The 13,618-nt window shown below is 39.3% G+C and overlaps 1 protein-coding gene and 1 non-coding gene across 8 annotated transcripts; one reads left to right on the forward strand and one right to left on the reverse strand.

Moving 5' to 3' along the window:
- Window positions 1-7,531: 7,531 nt before the first annotated feature.
- LOC123930324 lies at window positions 7,532-7,638 on the forward strand. Its single transcript, XR_006816044.1, has one exon. It is a non-coding gene; the product is annotated as a U6 spliceosomal RNA (small nuclear RNA).
- A 3,535-nt stretch (window positions 7,639-11,173) lies between these two features.
- Window positions 11,174-11,989, reverse strand: LOC123929486 (keratin-associated protein 4-12-like). 7 transcript variants are annotated; one of them, XM_045985194.1, is made up of 2 exons: window positions 11,865-11,989; window positions 11,174-11,663 (listed from the first exon to the last, which is right to left on the reverse strand). In XM_045985194.1, the coding sequence occupies exons 1-2, from the start codon at window positions 11,987-11,989 to the stop codon at window positions 11,174-11,176; spliced, it is 615 nt and encodes a 204-aa protein (XP_045841150.1). The 7 variants fall into 7 exon arrangements, with proteins under 7 accessions (XP_045841150.1, XP_045841147.1, XP_045841146.1 ...); XM_045985191.1 differs by having other exon boundaries at window positions 11,174-11,813; XM_045985190.1 differs by having other exon boundaries at window positions 11,174-11,819.
- Between the last annotated feature and the right edge of the window lie 1,629 nt (window positions 11,990-13,618).

A 13,618-nucleotide genomic window follows, 5' to 3' on the forward strand; every position in this document is an offset into this window, starting at 1 on the left:
GGTGTTAGAGGTTAGAGGTTCTGGGTGGGTTTCCAGAAGAACGAAGTTCTCAAGTGTGATCTTTCCCTGCCCTCTGTCACTTTTATACCCTGCTGAGGGCTACTATGACCATGTGCAGGACTCTTCTTGTTTTTCCTAATAGAAAATCAGTTAGCTTTAGTAAATTAGATAATTATGTTTATCTGGTAAATATTCCTATATATAGAAAAGGCTCCATTTCCTTTTCCTGTTGTACTGTGAGCTGGTTAAAACCACGTAAATCAGTTTCCATATCTCTTCCCTTGCCTATTGTGTCTTCCAAACAAGTCCCATCCCATAGCATTGTTTCACTGGATTTCACAAGTATTAAATCTTCATTTATGTATTTAACTCCAGGATAGTATGTTGAGAGTGGATTTTACGATGGCTAAATCTGCTGCTTACATATATAAAAATGCTGGTAGGAAAATAGGGTGAAAGAGCCATCTTGGAGGAGGGGGGGCAGTCCCTTGTGTGCAGTGGGGAATATGGTGATTCCTTTTGATTTTATGGATGGCCAGTAAGGTATAACGGATCTTAACGAAGTTCCTATCTGTTTTGTCTTATTCAGTTATTCAGTTTGAAAGTCGTAATGCAATGATTCACTGCTATTGAAGAGTAAAAAAATCCATTGGCATGAATAGGTCCTTTTAAAAATTATTAAATTATTATGGACATGTTCTTCAGAAATAGGGTATCATAAAGGAGTATTTTTTCTCTTATTTTGGTGGATGAACATACCCAATAGAATATGCATATTGAATATTTTCTTGTATTCTGAGCTTTTGTCTCTCAAAAAGTTATGTTTGGGATATTTTGCTTGATATAAATGAGATCTAAAAGATTAAGCTTTAATCTGTGTTCTATAGGCATTGAATAAGACAAGACACATATATAAGGGTTTGGCAAGCATGTAGAACATAGTGTGATAATAACAATTACGTGTTTAAATCTGTACACTTATGAAATATGAGATAATATCAGTAGTTACTATTTCTGAGTGCTTATTGTGTGTCAGGAATTTTCTGAGTCTTTAATTGTTACCTTGTTTATGCTTCACAAGGTCTCTAAGAGGTGGTCACAATTTTTCTTAATTCTTCAGGCATGAGGTAATTGAGGTTCAGATAGATTGAAGTCATATAGTCAATAGAGAAGATGGTTCTTTCTTAGAAGTTTCAAACAGGTATGAGGAATAATAATTCCATGTCCTTTCTCATACTGTTTCATTTGTTTAAATATGCTTTCCCTTTTGTCAATTCACAAACTCTTGCTCATACATAAATGTTTAGTCTGGATACCAACTCATCTCTAATGTCTTTCTTGACATCTACCACACTCAAAATGAGTCCTTCTTTTCCTTTTAATCCAAGATACCTGTGATATAGGGTGTCACACTCTACCATAACTGGTTTATATCTTTTCCCCCCCCATTCCTTCTGTATACCCCATGAGGTCAGAGATTGGCTTATTCATATATATAAACAGGGTGCCTAGCAATTGCTCTGAATGAATGTTAGTTGAGTGAATGTGGAATTTACTGAAAACATAAGGCATTTACTCACCCTTTATCATACTATAGATAATCTAGATGGATGGAGAAAAGAAAAACATTCAGACAATGGGGATATAATTGAATGGGGGTTTATTTTGGCCTCTTGTGGGGTAAATGACTTGTCTGGTTGGTATGTATAGGATAGTAAAGACAAATAATAGTCTGCTGCTAAAATGAGGAGAATGTAAAGATATTCTTGAATTTATACAAAGAAACTGTATCATCACACAGCTGGGAGAAAGGTGTGAGAGAATAGGCTTTTAAAATATTATTTGCCTGGGGGTGGGGGAATAACGGGAAGCAGGAGGAAAGTTTAGGTGGTGGCTGCAGGCTAAGGATGAGAGATGAATGCCTATCTAGGTTGGTGGCAATGGGAGTAGTAAGGATAGTGATGCAATCAATAGCACTTCAAAGAGAGTCAACCAGGATCACTTACGAAATGGGGCAGTAGAGGTAACAGGAGACTTCATCATTAAAGAGGACTCATAATTTTATATTTTTTCAACTGTATACACATACATTTTACAATTAAATTCAGAGAGTGAAAGATAACTATTTGTAATAAGGAAAATATAGTTTAAAATCTCACCAGAAACAAAGTAAAAAGACAAATGACTGAATGAAAAAAGAATTCCTGCAATTTATACCAAAGACAAAGAGCCAATGATGTTAATATATAAAGCATTTCTAAAATTATACTGGAGAAGAGGAAAAACCTGATGGGAAAATGAGATTCAGATCATTCTCCATCATAGAAAGATGTCTAGTCTCACACATAAGAATGGAAATGAAATTATATAGGATACCACTTCTCACCTGTGAGACTGTCAAAAATTCAAAATTTCACAATATTCTCTAATAGTAAGATTCTGTGGAAATAGGCATGCTCATACCTTTCTTATGAAGATTTGACAGTAATTCACAGCATTTTTCTTTGACTCCAGTATCCCAATTCTATAAATTGTCAAGGTACTCAGGCAAAATGATGAAAAGATGTTATGCAAGATTACTCATGGCACTGCTATTTGTAAAAACAAAACAATAACAAGAGCTAGACACAACCTGGGTGTCCTTCAGTAGTGTAGTGGTGAATGAGCTCTGTTGTATCCCATGATGGAGTACTATTCAGCTGTAAAAAAGGAATAAAGAGTATCTTTATATGCTACTATGAAGTAATCTCCAGTATATTATTAAGAGATGATAAAGCAGATGGAGCAAAATGTCCATAACATTCTATAATGTGTATAAACAAATAAGAGAGGGATGTGGGGGTGAGGATGGGCTAGATGGGTGAAGGGGATTAAGGAGTGTGCTAGTTATGATGAGCCCTGGGTGTTCTATGTAAGTGATGAATCACTAAGTTCTGCTCCTGAAACCAATATTACTACATGTTAACTAACTAGAATTTAAATGAAAATTTGGAAAAAAATACTGCAGGTAGGAAAAAAAATAAGGGAACACATATAGAAAATCTATTTGCTTATATTACATGAATTTTTTAAATAATGGAAGAACAGAAAGCAGAGGAAACAAAACAAAAACAAAAAAGGGACTTACAATTCCTGCTGAGGAGTCTTAGGGACTAGATTTACACTTCTGCCTGAAGCAACTAAAAAAACAGACAAAATAAATGAAACTGTGGTTTATAGACATTGGCTATCAGGTCAGAACACTGGTGCCTTAGAGAAGGGAAACAAATGAGGTGATCCATAGAATTGCCTTGGTTTATTTCTTGAAGCTCTGGGAAAGAGAACCAGGTAGAGCCTGGTAATCTTCCTGACTTGGGGAGACAGAGCTGGCATGAAGGAGGCCAAGCCAACTGCAATTCACAGGATAGGGTATCAGAGAGGAAAGAGTTGCATAGAGAACCCCAGAGGTCTGCAGAAGGTCCACCTGCATCTTCAGCTGAGTACTTATGAGTGCATGTGCATGAAGAAACTACCCAAGGGCAGAAAAAAATCAGCCCTGCCCCACCCTACCCATAAAAAACAAAGAGAACAATCCTTGGAGCTGACAAAAGGCCAGAAACAGTACATGTTCCCATGAACCAGAGTGAAAAACCTTGTAATTCATGGGTCATTGGTTAAAGGACTTAGAATAGTATTGCCTCAGGAGTGAGGCAAATTTTTCCCTAGAGTAAGGGCTGCTCTAATCCCACCATCAGTTTATAAGCAAGTCTTGAAAGGATCAGACTGTTAAATCAACGTAATTGCATTCCAGAATAATCAAGCAGTTGGATTCCATCAAAATAAAAATTACTTTTCAAAAGATATTGTTTAGGCAGTAACCTCTTTGATATTGTCTGTAGCATCTTTTTTCTAGATTTGTCTCCTGAGGCAAAGGAAATAAAAGCAAAAATGTACTATTAAGAGTACATTAAAATAAAAAGCTTATGCACAGTGAAGGAAATGATCAACAAAACTAAAAAGCAACCAACTGAATGGGAGACGATAGTTGCAAATGATGTGTTTGATAAAGAATTAGTATCCAAAATATATGAACAACTTGTAAAACTCAACACCCAAAAAGCAAATAACCCAATTAAAAAATGAGCAGAGGACATGAACAGACATTTCTCCAAAGATGGCATATAGATGCTCATCATTATTTACCATCAGGGAAATTCAAATCAAAATTCTAGTGAGATAGCACCTCACACCTGTCAGGATAGCTACAATCAACAACAGAAGAAGCAACAGGTGTTGGGAAGGAAGTGGAGAAAGGGGAAGCCTCCCATGCTATTGGTGGGAATGCAGACATTGGGGGGGGGGCGTGCTTCTACTATAGAAAACAGTATGGAGTTTCCTCAAAAAGCTTAAGTAGAACTACCATATGATCCAGTAATTGCACTGCTGGATCTTCCCTACCCTTCCCAAATACCAAAACATGAATTCGAAGGGATACGTACATCCTTGTGTTTATAGCAGCGTGACTGACGGTAGCTCTTGGATGGAAGCCCCAGTCTCCAAATGTCCACCTACAGATGGATGAATAAAGAAAATAGGGTTTCTATTGCCAGTGGAAAAGTATTCAGCTGCAGAGGAAAATGAAATCTTGTTATTGGCAATGATATGGATGGAGCTAGAGAGTATAATGCCAAGCAAGTCAGTCAGTCAGAGAAAGACAAATACCATATTGTTTCACTCATATGGAGTTTAAGAAACAAAACACAAGGGCAAAGGGGAAAATTATATATATATATATATATATATATAGAGAGAGAGAGAGAGAGAGAGAGAGAGAGAAACTAATCAAGAATCAGACTCCTATGTGGAGAAAGGGGAACCCTCCTACACTGTTGGTGGAATGCAGGCTGGTGCAGCCACTCTGGAAAACAGCATGGAGGTTCCTCAGAAAGTTGAAAATAGAGCTACCCTATGACCCAGCAATTACACTACTGGGTATTTGCCCTAAAGATACAAATGTAGTGATCCGAAGGGGCATGTGTACCCAAATGTTTATAGCAGCAATGTCCACAATAGCCAAACTATGGAAAGAACCTAGATGTCCATCAACAGATGAATGGATAAAGAAGAGGCGGTATATATATACAATGGAATGCTATGCAGCCATCAAAAGAAGTGAAATTTTGCCATTGGTGACGACATGGATGGAACTAGAGGGTATTATGCTTAGCAAAATAAGTCAATCAGAGAAAGACAACTATCATATGATCTCCCTGATATGAGGAAGTGGAGAAGCAATGTGGGGTCTTGGGGGTTAGGAAAAGAATAAATGAAACAAGATGGGATCGGGAGGAAACATACCATAAGAGACTCTTAATCTCACAAACTGAGGGTGGCCCGGGGGAAGGGTGTAGAGAGAGGGTGGTGAGGTTATGGACATTGGGGAGGGTATGTGCTATGGTGAGTGCTGTGAAGTGTGTAAACCTGGCGATTCACAGACCTGTACCCCTGGGTCTAAAAATATATGTTTATTAAAAAATTAAAAATAATTAAAAATAAAAAAGAATCAGGCTCCTAACTATAGAAAACAAACTGATGGTTACCAGAGGGTGGGTGATGGGTGAAATAGGTGAAGGGGATTAAGGAATTCACTTGTTGTGGTGAGTGCAGGGTGATGTATGGAATTGTTGCATCACTGTTATACATCAGAAGTTAATATCACTATTTTAGCCACCTGAAATTAAAATAGAAATTTTAAAAAAGATACTGTTTAGGAAATTAAAAGGCAAGCCGCACACTGGAGAAAATATTTAACAGAACATCCATCTCACAAGGATTTGTATATAGAACATATAAAGAACTCCTCAAACTCAACACACACAAAACAGATAATCATATCAAAAAATGGGCAGAAGATATGAACAGACTTTTCCAATGAAGACATACAAATGGCTATCAGACACATGAAAAAATGTTCGTCATCACTAGCCATCAGGGAGATTCAGATTAAAACCACATTGAGATACCACCTGACACCAGTTAGAATGGCCAAAATTAGCAAGACAGGAAACAACATGTGTTGGAGAGGATGTGGAGAAAGGGGAACCCTCTTCCACTGTTGGTGGGAATGCAAGTTGGTGCAGCCATTTTGGAGAACAGTGTGGAGATTCCTGAAGAAATTAAGAATAGAGCTTCCCTATTACCCTGCAATTGCACTGCTGGGTATTTACCCCAAAGATACAGATGTAGTGAAAAGAAGGGCCATCTGTACCCCCAATGTTTATAGCAGCAATGGCTACCATCGCCAAACTGTGGAAAGAACCAAGATGCCCTTCAATGGATGAATGGGTAAGAAAGATGTGGTCCATATACACTATGGAGTATTATGCTTCCATCAGAAAGGATGAATCCTCAACTTTTGTAGCAACATGGAAGGGACGGGAAGAGATTATGCTGAGTGAAATAAGTCAAGCGGAGAGAGTCAATTATCCTATGGTTTCACTTATTTGTGGAGCATAACAAATAACATGGAGGACATGGGGAGATGGAGAGGAGAAGGGAGTTGAGGGAAACTGGAAGGGGAGGTGAACCATGAGAGATTATGGAGTCTGAAAAACAACCTGAGGGTTTTGAAGGGGCGGGGGGTGGTGGGAGGTTGGGGGAACCAGGTGGTGGGTAATAGAGAGGGCACGTATTGCATGGAGCACTGGGTGTCATGCAAAAACAAAAAATACTGTTACGCTGAAAAAAAAAATTAAAAAAAACATATAAAGAATTCTTAGCACTCAACAAGAAGAAGAGAAGCAACCCAACAAAAATGGGCAACAGATTTGAATAGACCTTCATCAAAATAAATACACAAATGGAAAGTCAACCCATGAAAAGATATTTAACATCATTAATCATTGGGAAAATTCACATTAAAACCACAATGAGATAACACCATATGCACTCTAGAATGGTTGACATTAACAAGATTGACATTATGAAGTGTTGGTGATAATATGAAACCATTGGAACTTTCATACAAGGAAAGAACATAAAATGGCACAATCCCCTTGTAAAACAGTTTGCCAGTTTTTTAAAGAGTTAAAGATACACCCATGATATGACCTAGCCATTCCACCCCAAAGTATTTACCTGAGAGAAATCATAAGAACAAAGGTAGGGGGGAGAGGGAACCCAAAAAAGACACTCTTAACCATGGAGAACAGATAGTTACCAGAGAGGAGGTGGGTAGGTGGATGGGTGAAATAAGTGAAGGGGATTAAGAGTACACTTACCTTGATGAGCACTGAGTAATATATGGAATTACTGAATCACTATTTGTACACCTGAAACTAATATAACAGTGCATGTTAACTATACTGGAATTAAAATTTAAAAAAAAAAGTTAAAATGATATATCCAAGACTTATTCACAAATGTTCATGGGGACTATTTGTAATGTAAAAAATCTGGGAACCACTCAAGTGTCTACCAGCCGGTGAACAGATAACAAATGTCAGGTGTCCATACTGTGGAAATCTTCTCAGTCATAAAAAGAAATGCGCTAGTGCTCACTTGGGCGCCACATATACTAAAGTTGGAACAATGCAGAGAGGATTAGCATGGCCCCTGTGCAAAGAAGACACACAAATTCACAAAGTGTTCCATATTTTTGAGAGAGCATGGCACACACATGTGCAGGGGAGAGACAGAGGAATGGATTAAAGTAAAACATGAACTTGGAAAATATAGAAAAATAAGCTGAAAAAAAATGAACTAGTGATGCACATGACAACATGAATTTCAATATAATTATGCTGAATGAAAAGGCAAGGTAGAGTACACAATAGTAGGATTCCATTAAATTCTAGAAAATGGAAACAAATTTATAGTGACAGTGGATTGGTAGTTGACTGGGGGTAGGGGATGGGAAGGAATTATAAAGGGGGTGATAGATGTTCATTACCTTGACGTGGTGTTGATTTCAACTGTATATATCAAAACATCAAATTATATGCTTAAAGTAAGTGCAATTTGTTATGATAAATAAGTGAAACCATATGATACTTGACTCTCTCTGCTTGACTTATTTCACTCAGCATAATATCTTCCAGTCCCGTCCATGTTGCTACAAAATTTGGGTATTCATCCTTTCTTTTTTTTTTTTTTTAATAAACATATAATGTATTTTTATCCCCAGGGGTACAGGTGACATGGAGGACATTGGGAGATGGAGAAGAGAAGGAAGTTGAGGGAAATTGGAAGGGGAGATGAACCATAAGAGACTATGGACTCTGAAAGACAACCTGAGGGTTTTGAAGGGGCAGGGGTGGGAGGTTGAGGGAACCAGGTTGTGGGTAATAGAGATGGCACGTATTGCATGGAGCACTGGGTGTTGTGCAAAAACAATGAATACTGTTACGCTGAAAAAATAAATTAAAAAAATATCAAACTGAGAAAAAAAAGTAAGTGCAATTTTTGTATGTCAGTTGTACCTTAATAAAATTGAGAAGAAACAAAAAATAATGGAAGTATCAGAGAAGGTAGAGGAGATAGAGTGGAGAAACAGAGGATAAAAGCTAAATTCTTGGGATATACCTTGTTCTGTAGGTTTGACTTTGGACTCATGTCAATATTTTACATGGTTATAAAACAAAATTAAAGTTTTTGGAATCTCAAAACCATTAAAACAACAATAATAATAAAAGAATGTAACTGTATATCCAGGCATAAAAAGCAACAATATGAAGATCAAAAATAAATAAAACAACCAGAAAACTGTCTTGTTTTCAATATCCATATTGTTGTTAGTTGTTGTTAGTATTGGTAATGTTATTCTGAGACTGTGGGACAAACCTATAGAATATATAGAACATATAGAATATAGAATAAAGAAAATGAGTAAATACATTGGTGTCATTGAGACATTTTTGGCAGAGGAGAAATGAGAGTTATAAGTAAGATATATGAGGTTTAGTAAAAGCCTTGTAGTTCTCAGTAGAAACTCATGACATGGTTTACCATTTAAATACATATTTTCTAGTTGTGAATGTTGAAAAAGCTAAAACAAAGTGATTTACTAGTAATGAACACCTACATATTTCAATTTATGGTCTCAAATACTGTTTCCTCTTGAAAGGAAATGGCGGTTCTCAGAGAAATTGTTGATTATAAGTCTGGGGAAGGAAGTGTACAAACAAGTCTGTAATATCCTATTGTATGAAAAAGAAGAATTTTCGAAGATTACTAGATCCTGGAGGCCAACTTGAAGTTGCTTATTTGAGAATCAATAGAGGGGTATGAACTGAAATGGACTGATTCACCATCAAGTATATTGAAATCTATGAGTTCATATTAATGCAAAATTTAAAAAAAACCAACAAACTCTTACCTCACTCTTGGAGTATGCAAACTGGTAAATAAAGGGGAAGAATCAAACATTTATTTTGCCTTTCCTATACATATGGATTACTAAATGTTGATGTGGGCAAGTTTCTCTGTATGGAATTATCCCAGCTAATAAATGGCAGGCAGAGCAACAATAGAATTGCAATATCATGATTTTGCTATGCCTAAATGAAATAATGGTCCTAGGTGATGATCACCAACAGCTGGTAACATAAAAGAGAGAGAGAGAGAGAGAGAGAGAGAGACAACTGGACAATATGAGCCTCCTGAGGGAAAACCATACCACTATCTGTGAAGCAGACTTTAGATCTTGTGGGATATAGTCTTCCATTAACACGTTCAGCCATTCTCTGGGTTAGTTGTGTAACTTAGCCATAGTTATTGGTCTGTGACAAAGTGCGGTGAGAGAAGTTAGTGAGGGGAACTTGTATTGCTTGTTTTTTAACACCGAAGCTTCTGTATCATCTTCAAGAATGGAGGTGGCGCTAAATGTCAACAAGGAAATCGATCACTTTTGCAAGCTCAGAGGGTTCAGGGAAATTTGGGAACCCAAGATCTTCAAGTGCTTCAATCCAGATGTCTCCATCCATATCTCAGGGTCTCCTTCTCTCCCAACTAAGGCCCTGACCTTGGCATGGCAGAACTACCCAGGCTGAATGAACAACCACCTCTGGAGCTCTGCTCCTCCTCTGACGAAGTCCTAGCCTTGGTCCTTAACTTTATTTAACCTTTAAGAGAGTCCATTTCTATGTTGCCAGTGAAACCTCTGACTCTTACGTCTGTCCTTTAATATCTGATTTATCTTTTTTTTTTTTTTATCAACCCCAGCCTTTCATTATGTTTTCCCCAAATCATCAGTTCCTCCCAGCTACATTCAATTTCATTTTCCTTATAATTACTATTAACTGCTTTCACAGATATGTAGTACAGAATAGATGTCCCAGGGAGCATTAATTTCTTACAGGTTTTCCAAAAAAAATTCTCTCCGATTTTTATCCATGAATTCCCAGAATATCTGTTTTATCTAAGAACTTAAGAGACTGACAGTGAAACTGAAGCTGTGACTAAATTGGGCTCTCCCTCTATTGAAAAATTGACAAAGCTATGTTGTCTATTCTACATGTATAGGTAAAATATAGTTGTCCAGGCTGCATTAAAAACTTTTTTTTAAATTTAATTTTTTACTATTTTGTTTTATTTTTTAATCCAAATTCAATTAATTAACATATAATGTGTTTTTGGTTTCAGAGGTAGAAGTCAGTGACTCATCAGTCTTATATAATACCCAGTGACTGCATTGAAAATCTTAAAGAAGAGTATATCACACTGAATTTTTGTACAGGGAAGTGTTGGTTTATTTTGACATAGAGTTATAACATAAGAAAATTTGGGGATTAAGAATTATAAGAGAATCCACTGGACAATTGAGAGAGTCTATAAAAGTCTGTAATGTAGAAATACTGCAATCAAACTTCAGCCCCTTGAGCTTGATGAGTTGGTGCCTCAAAATTAAGGAGAATTTGGGAGAATTGGTCAGTACAACAGTTGGTATATTGTAAGAAAATTCACATTTGGATGAAAGGGAGAGGTCCACAAGTAGAATTTGGACTGAGGCCAGAAATATGCTCATAGTGTCAGTGGGACACTGATGGGCTCATTAGAATAATGAGACCAAACTCAGTTGAGCAACATTAACCCCATTTCATGTATCCTAAAGGTCAAAACAAACAGGGTCCACACAAAAAGAGTCTATATCTGGGGGGCAGAGGTAAGCAGAGATGGTAGTCAGAGGGCTGGGAGCTCAACAGCAAGAGGAGGCACAGCACATGGGGCGGGGGCAGGTGGAGATGACACAGGTGGGGCGATAGCAAGTGGTGTGGCAGGAGACCTGGCCACAGACTGGGCGCAGGCAGCAGGAGGGGCAGCAGCAGGAGGGGTGGCAGCAACTGGAGCCACCGCAGCTGGAGCCACAGCAGGAGGGGCGGCAGCAGCTAGAAATGCAGCAGCTAGGCTTGCAGCAGCTGGAGCCACCACAGCTGGATCCACAGCAGGAGGGCTGGCAGCAGCTGGACACACAGCAGCTGGGGCGGCAGCAGGTGGTCCTACAGCAGGTGGTCTGGCAGCAGGTGGGGCGGCAGCAGCTAGAGGTGCAGCAGCTGGGCCTGCAGCAGCTGGAACCACAGCAGGAGGGCTGGCAGCAGCTGGACACACAGCAGCTGGGGCGGCAGCAGGTGGTCCTGCAGCAGGTGGTCTGGCAGCAGCTGGGGCGGCAGCAGGTGGGGCGGCAGCAGCTAGAGGTGCAGCAGCTGGGCCTGCAGCAGCTGGAACCACAGCAGGAGGGCTGGCAGCAGCTGGATACACAGCAGCTGGGGCGGCAGCAGGTGGTCCTGCAGCAGGTGGTCTGGCAGCAGCTGGGGCGGCAGCAGCTAGAGGTGCAGCAGCTGGGCCTGCAGCAGCTGGAACCACAGCAGGAGGGCTGGCAGCAGCTGGACACACAGCAGCTGGGGCGGCAGCAGGTGGTCCTGCAACAGGTGGTCTGGCAGCAGCTGGGGCGGCAGCAGATCTCCTGGCCACAGCTCTGGTTTGAGCAGACGGAGCCACAACAGGAATTGACCATGGTGTCAGTGGGAGGAGTGGGGTTCCACAAGTGGGTATAAGTGGGTTTCCACAAGAGTGGTTTCTTGAGTTTGAAAGTCTCCTCACCTCTGTCCCCTTTTATACTCTGCTGAGTAGCTGTTACCACGAGGAGCATTCTTGTTTTTCCTACCAGGAAACAATTAGTGTTACAAGTTAATAATTATGTTTATTAGGTTAAATATGCCAATATCTGAGAAAAGCATTATTTCCCTTTTTCTGAAGCATTGTGATTCACTGAAAACGCATTTGCATATTTTTCTGTGTATTATATATGTTGGAACTTTCATATAATATTCTATTATTGACTTTTTCCATGTGTCCCATTTCAAGTATAGTTAACATATAGTGTTACATTAGTTTCTGGTGTATGATACAGTGATTCAGCAATTCCATACATCACCCAGTGCTCATTACAAGTGCACTCCTTAATTCCTATCACCTGTTTCACCTAGTGATGCGTCTCCTCCTATTTCCTTATCAGCACCCCACCTGACAGTAGCACTTTTCCACTTTGCCCCCCCAAAAAAGAGAGAGACTGTCGTGGTGATAATAATCCTCAAAATATGATCAGTGATTTAATTCCTCTTTTTCCATGATCATATTTTGAGGATGGCTTTTACAGTGCCAAGTCTGTCTCTCTTTTGGTCAAAGTGGAAAAATGCATTCTAGTGTCAGGTGGAGTACTGATAAGGAAATAGGAGGGAAGACTCATCACTGGGGTTACTTGTCTACAAATAATGGGAGGAGTGGACTGTATTTCTTGGATTATCAGAGAGTCAGGGCGTCACAGTGCCTAAACTCATTGTAATGACTCCTCCTCAAGATATAGCTTTGATGGATTCCTGTCTGTGTGAGACAGGAATCCATCAGAATCCTAGAGGAGAACATAGGCAGTAACCTCTTCGATATCAGCCACAGCAACTTCTTTCAAGATATGTCTCCAAAGGCAAAGGAAACAAAAGCGAAAATGAACTTTTGGGACTTCATCAAGATCAAAAGCTTCTGCACAGCAAAGGAAACAGTAAACAAAACAAAGAGGCAACCCACGGAATGGGAGAAGATATTTGCAAATGACAGTACAGACAAAAGGTCGATATCCAGAATCTATAAAGAACTCCTCAAACGCAACACACACAAAACAGATAATCATATCAAAAAAACGGGCAGAAGATATGAACAGACACTTTTCCAATGAAGACATACAAATGGCTATCAGACACATGAAAAAAATGTTCGTCATCACTAGCCATCAGGGAGATTCAGATTAAAACCACATTGAGATACCACCTGACACCAGTTAGAATGGCCAAAATTAGCAAGACAGGAAACAACATGTGTTGGAGAGGATGTGGAGAAAGGGGAACCCTCTTCCACTGTTGGTGGGAATGCAAGTTGGTGCAGCCACTTTGGAGAACAGTGTGGAGATTCCTCAAGAAATTAAAAATAGAGCTTCCCTATGACCCTGCAGTTGCACTACTGGGTACTTACCCCAAAGATACAGATGTAGTGAAAAGAAGGGCCATCTGCACCCTAATGTTTATAGCAGCAATGGCTACGGTCGCCAAACTGTGGAAAGAACCAAGATGCCCTTCAATGGATGAATGGATAA

Source organism: Meles meles, chromosome 18 (assembly GCF_922984935.1).
Source record: "Meles meles chromosome 18, mMelMel3.1 paternal haplotype, whole genome shotgun sequence".
NCBI classification, from domain to species: Eukaryota; Metazoa; Chordata; class Mammalia; order Carnivora; family Mustelidae; genus Meles; species Meles meles.

What these genes read in the sequence shown, in the direction of transcription:
- LOC123929486 (XM_045985190.1), bottom strand. Translation starts at nt 11,989, where the DNA reads ATGGTCAATTCCTGTTGTGGCTCCGTCTGCTCAAACCAGAGCTGTGGC. An exon ending in TGCCGCCCCAGCTGCTGTGT is followed by an intron (nt 11,820 to 11,864) that starts GTCCAGCTGCTG and finishes CAGCTGCTGCAG; the next exon opens with GCCCAGCTGCTGCACCTCTA.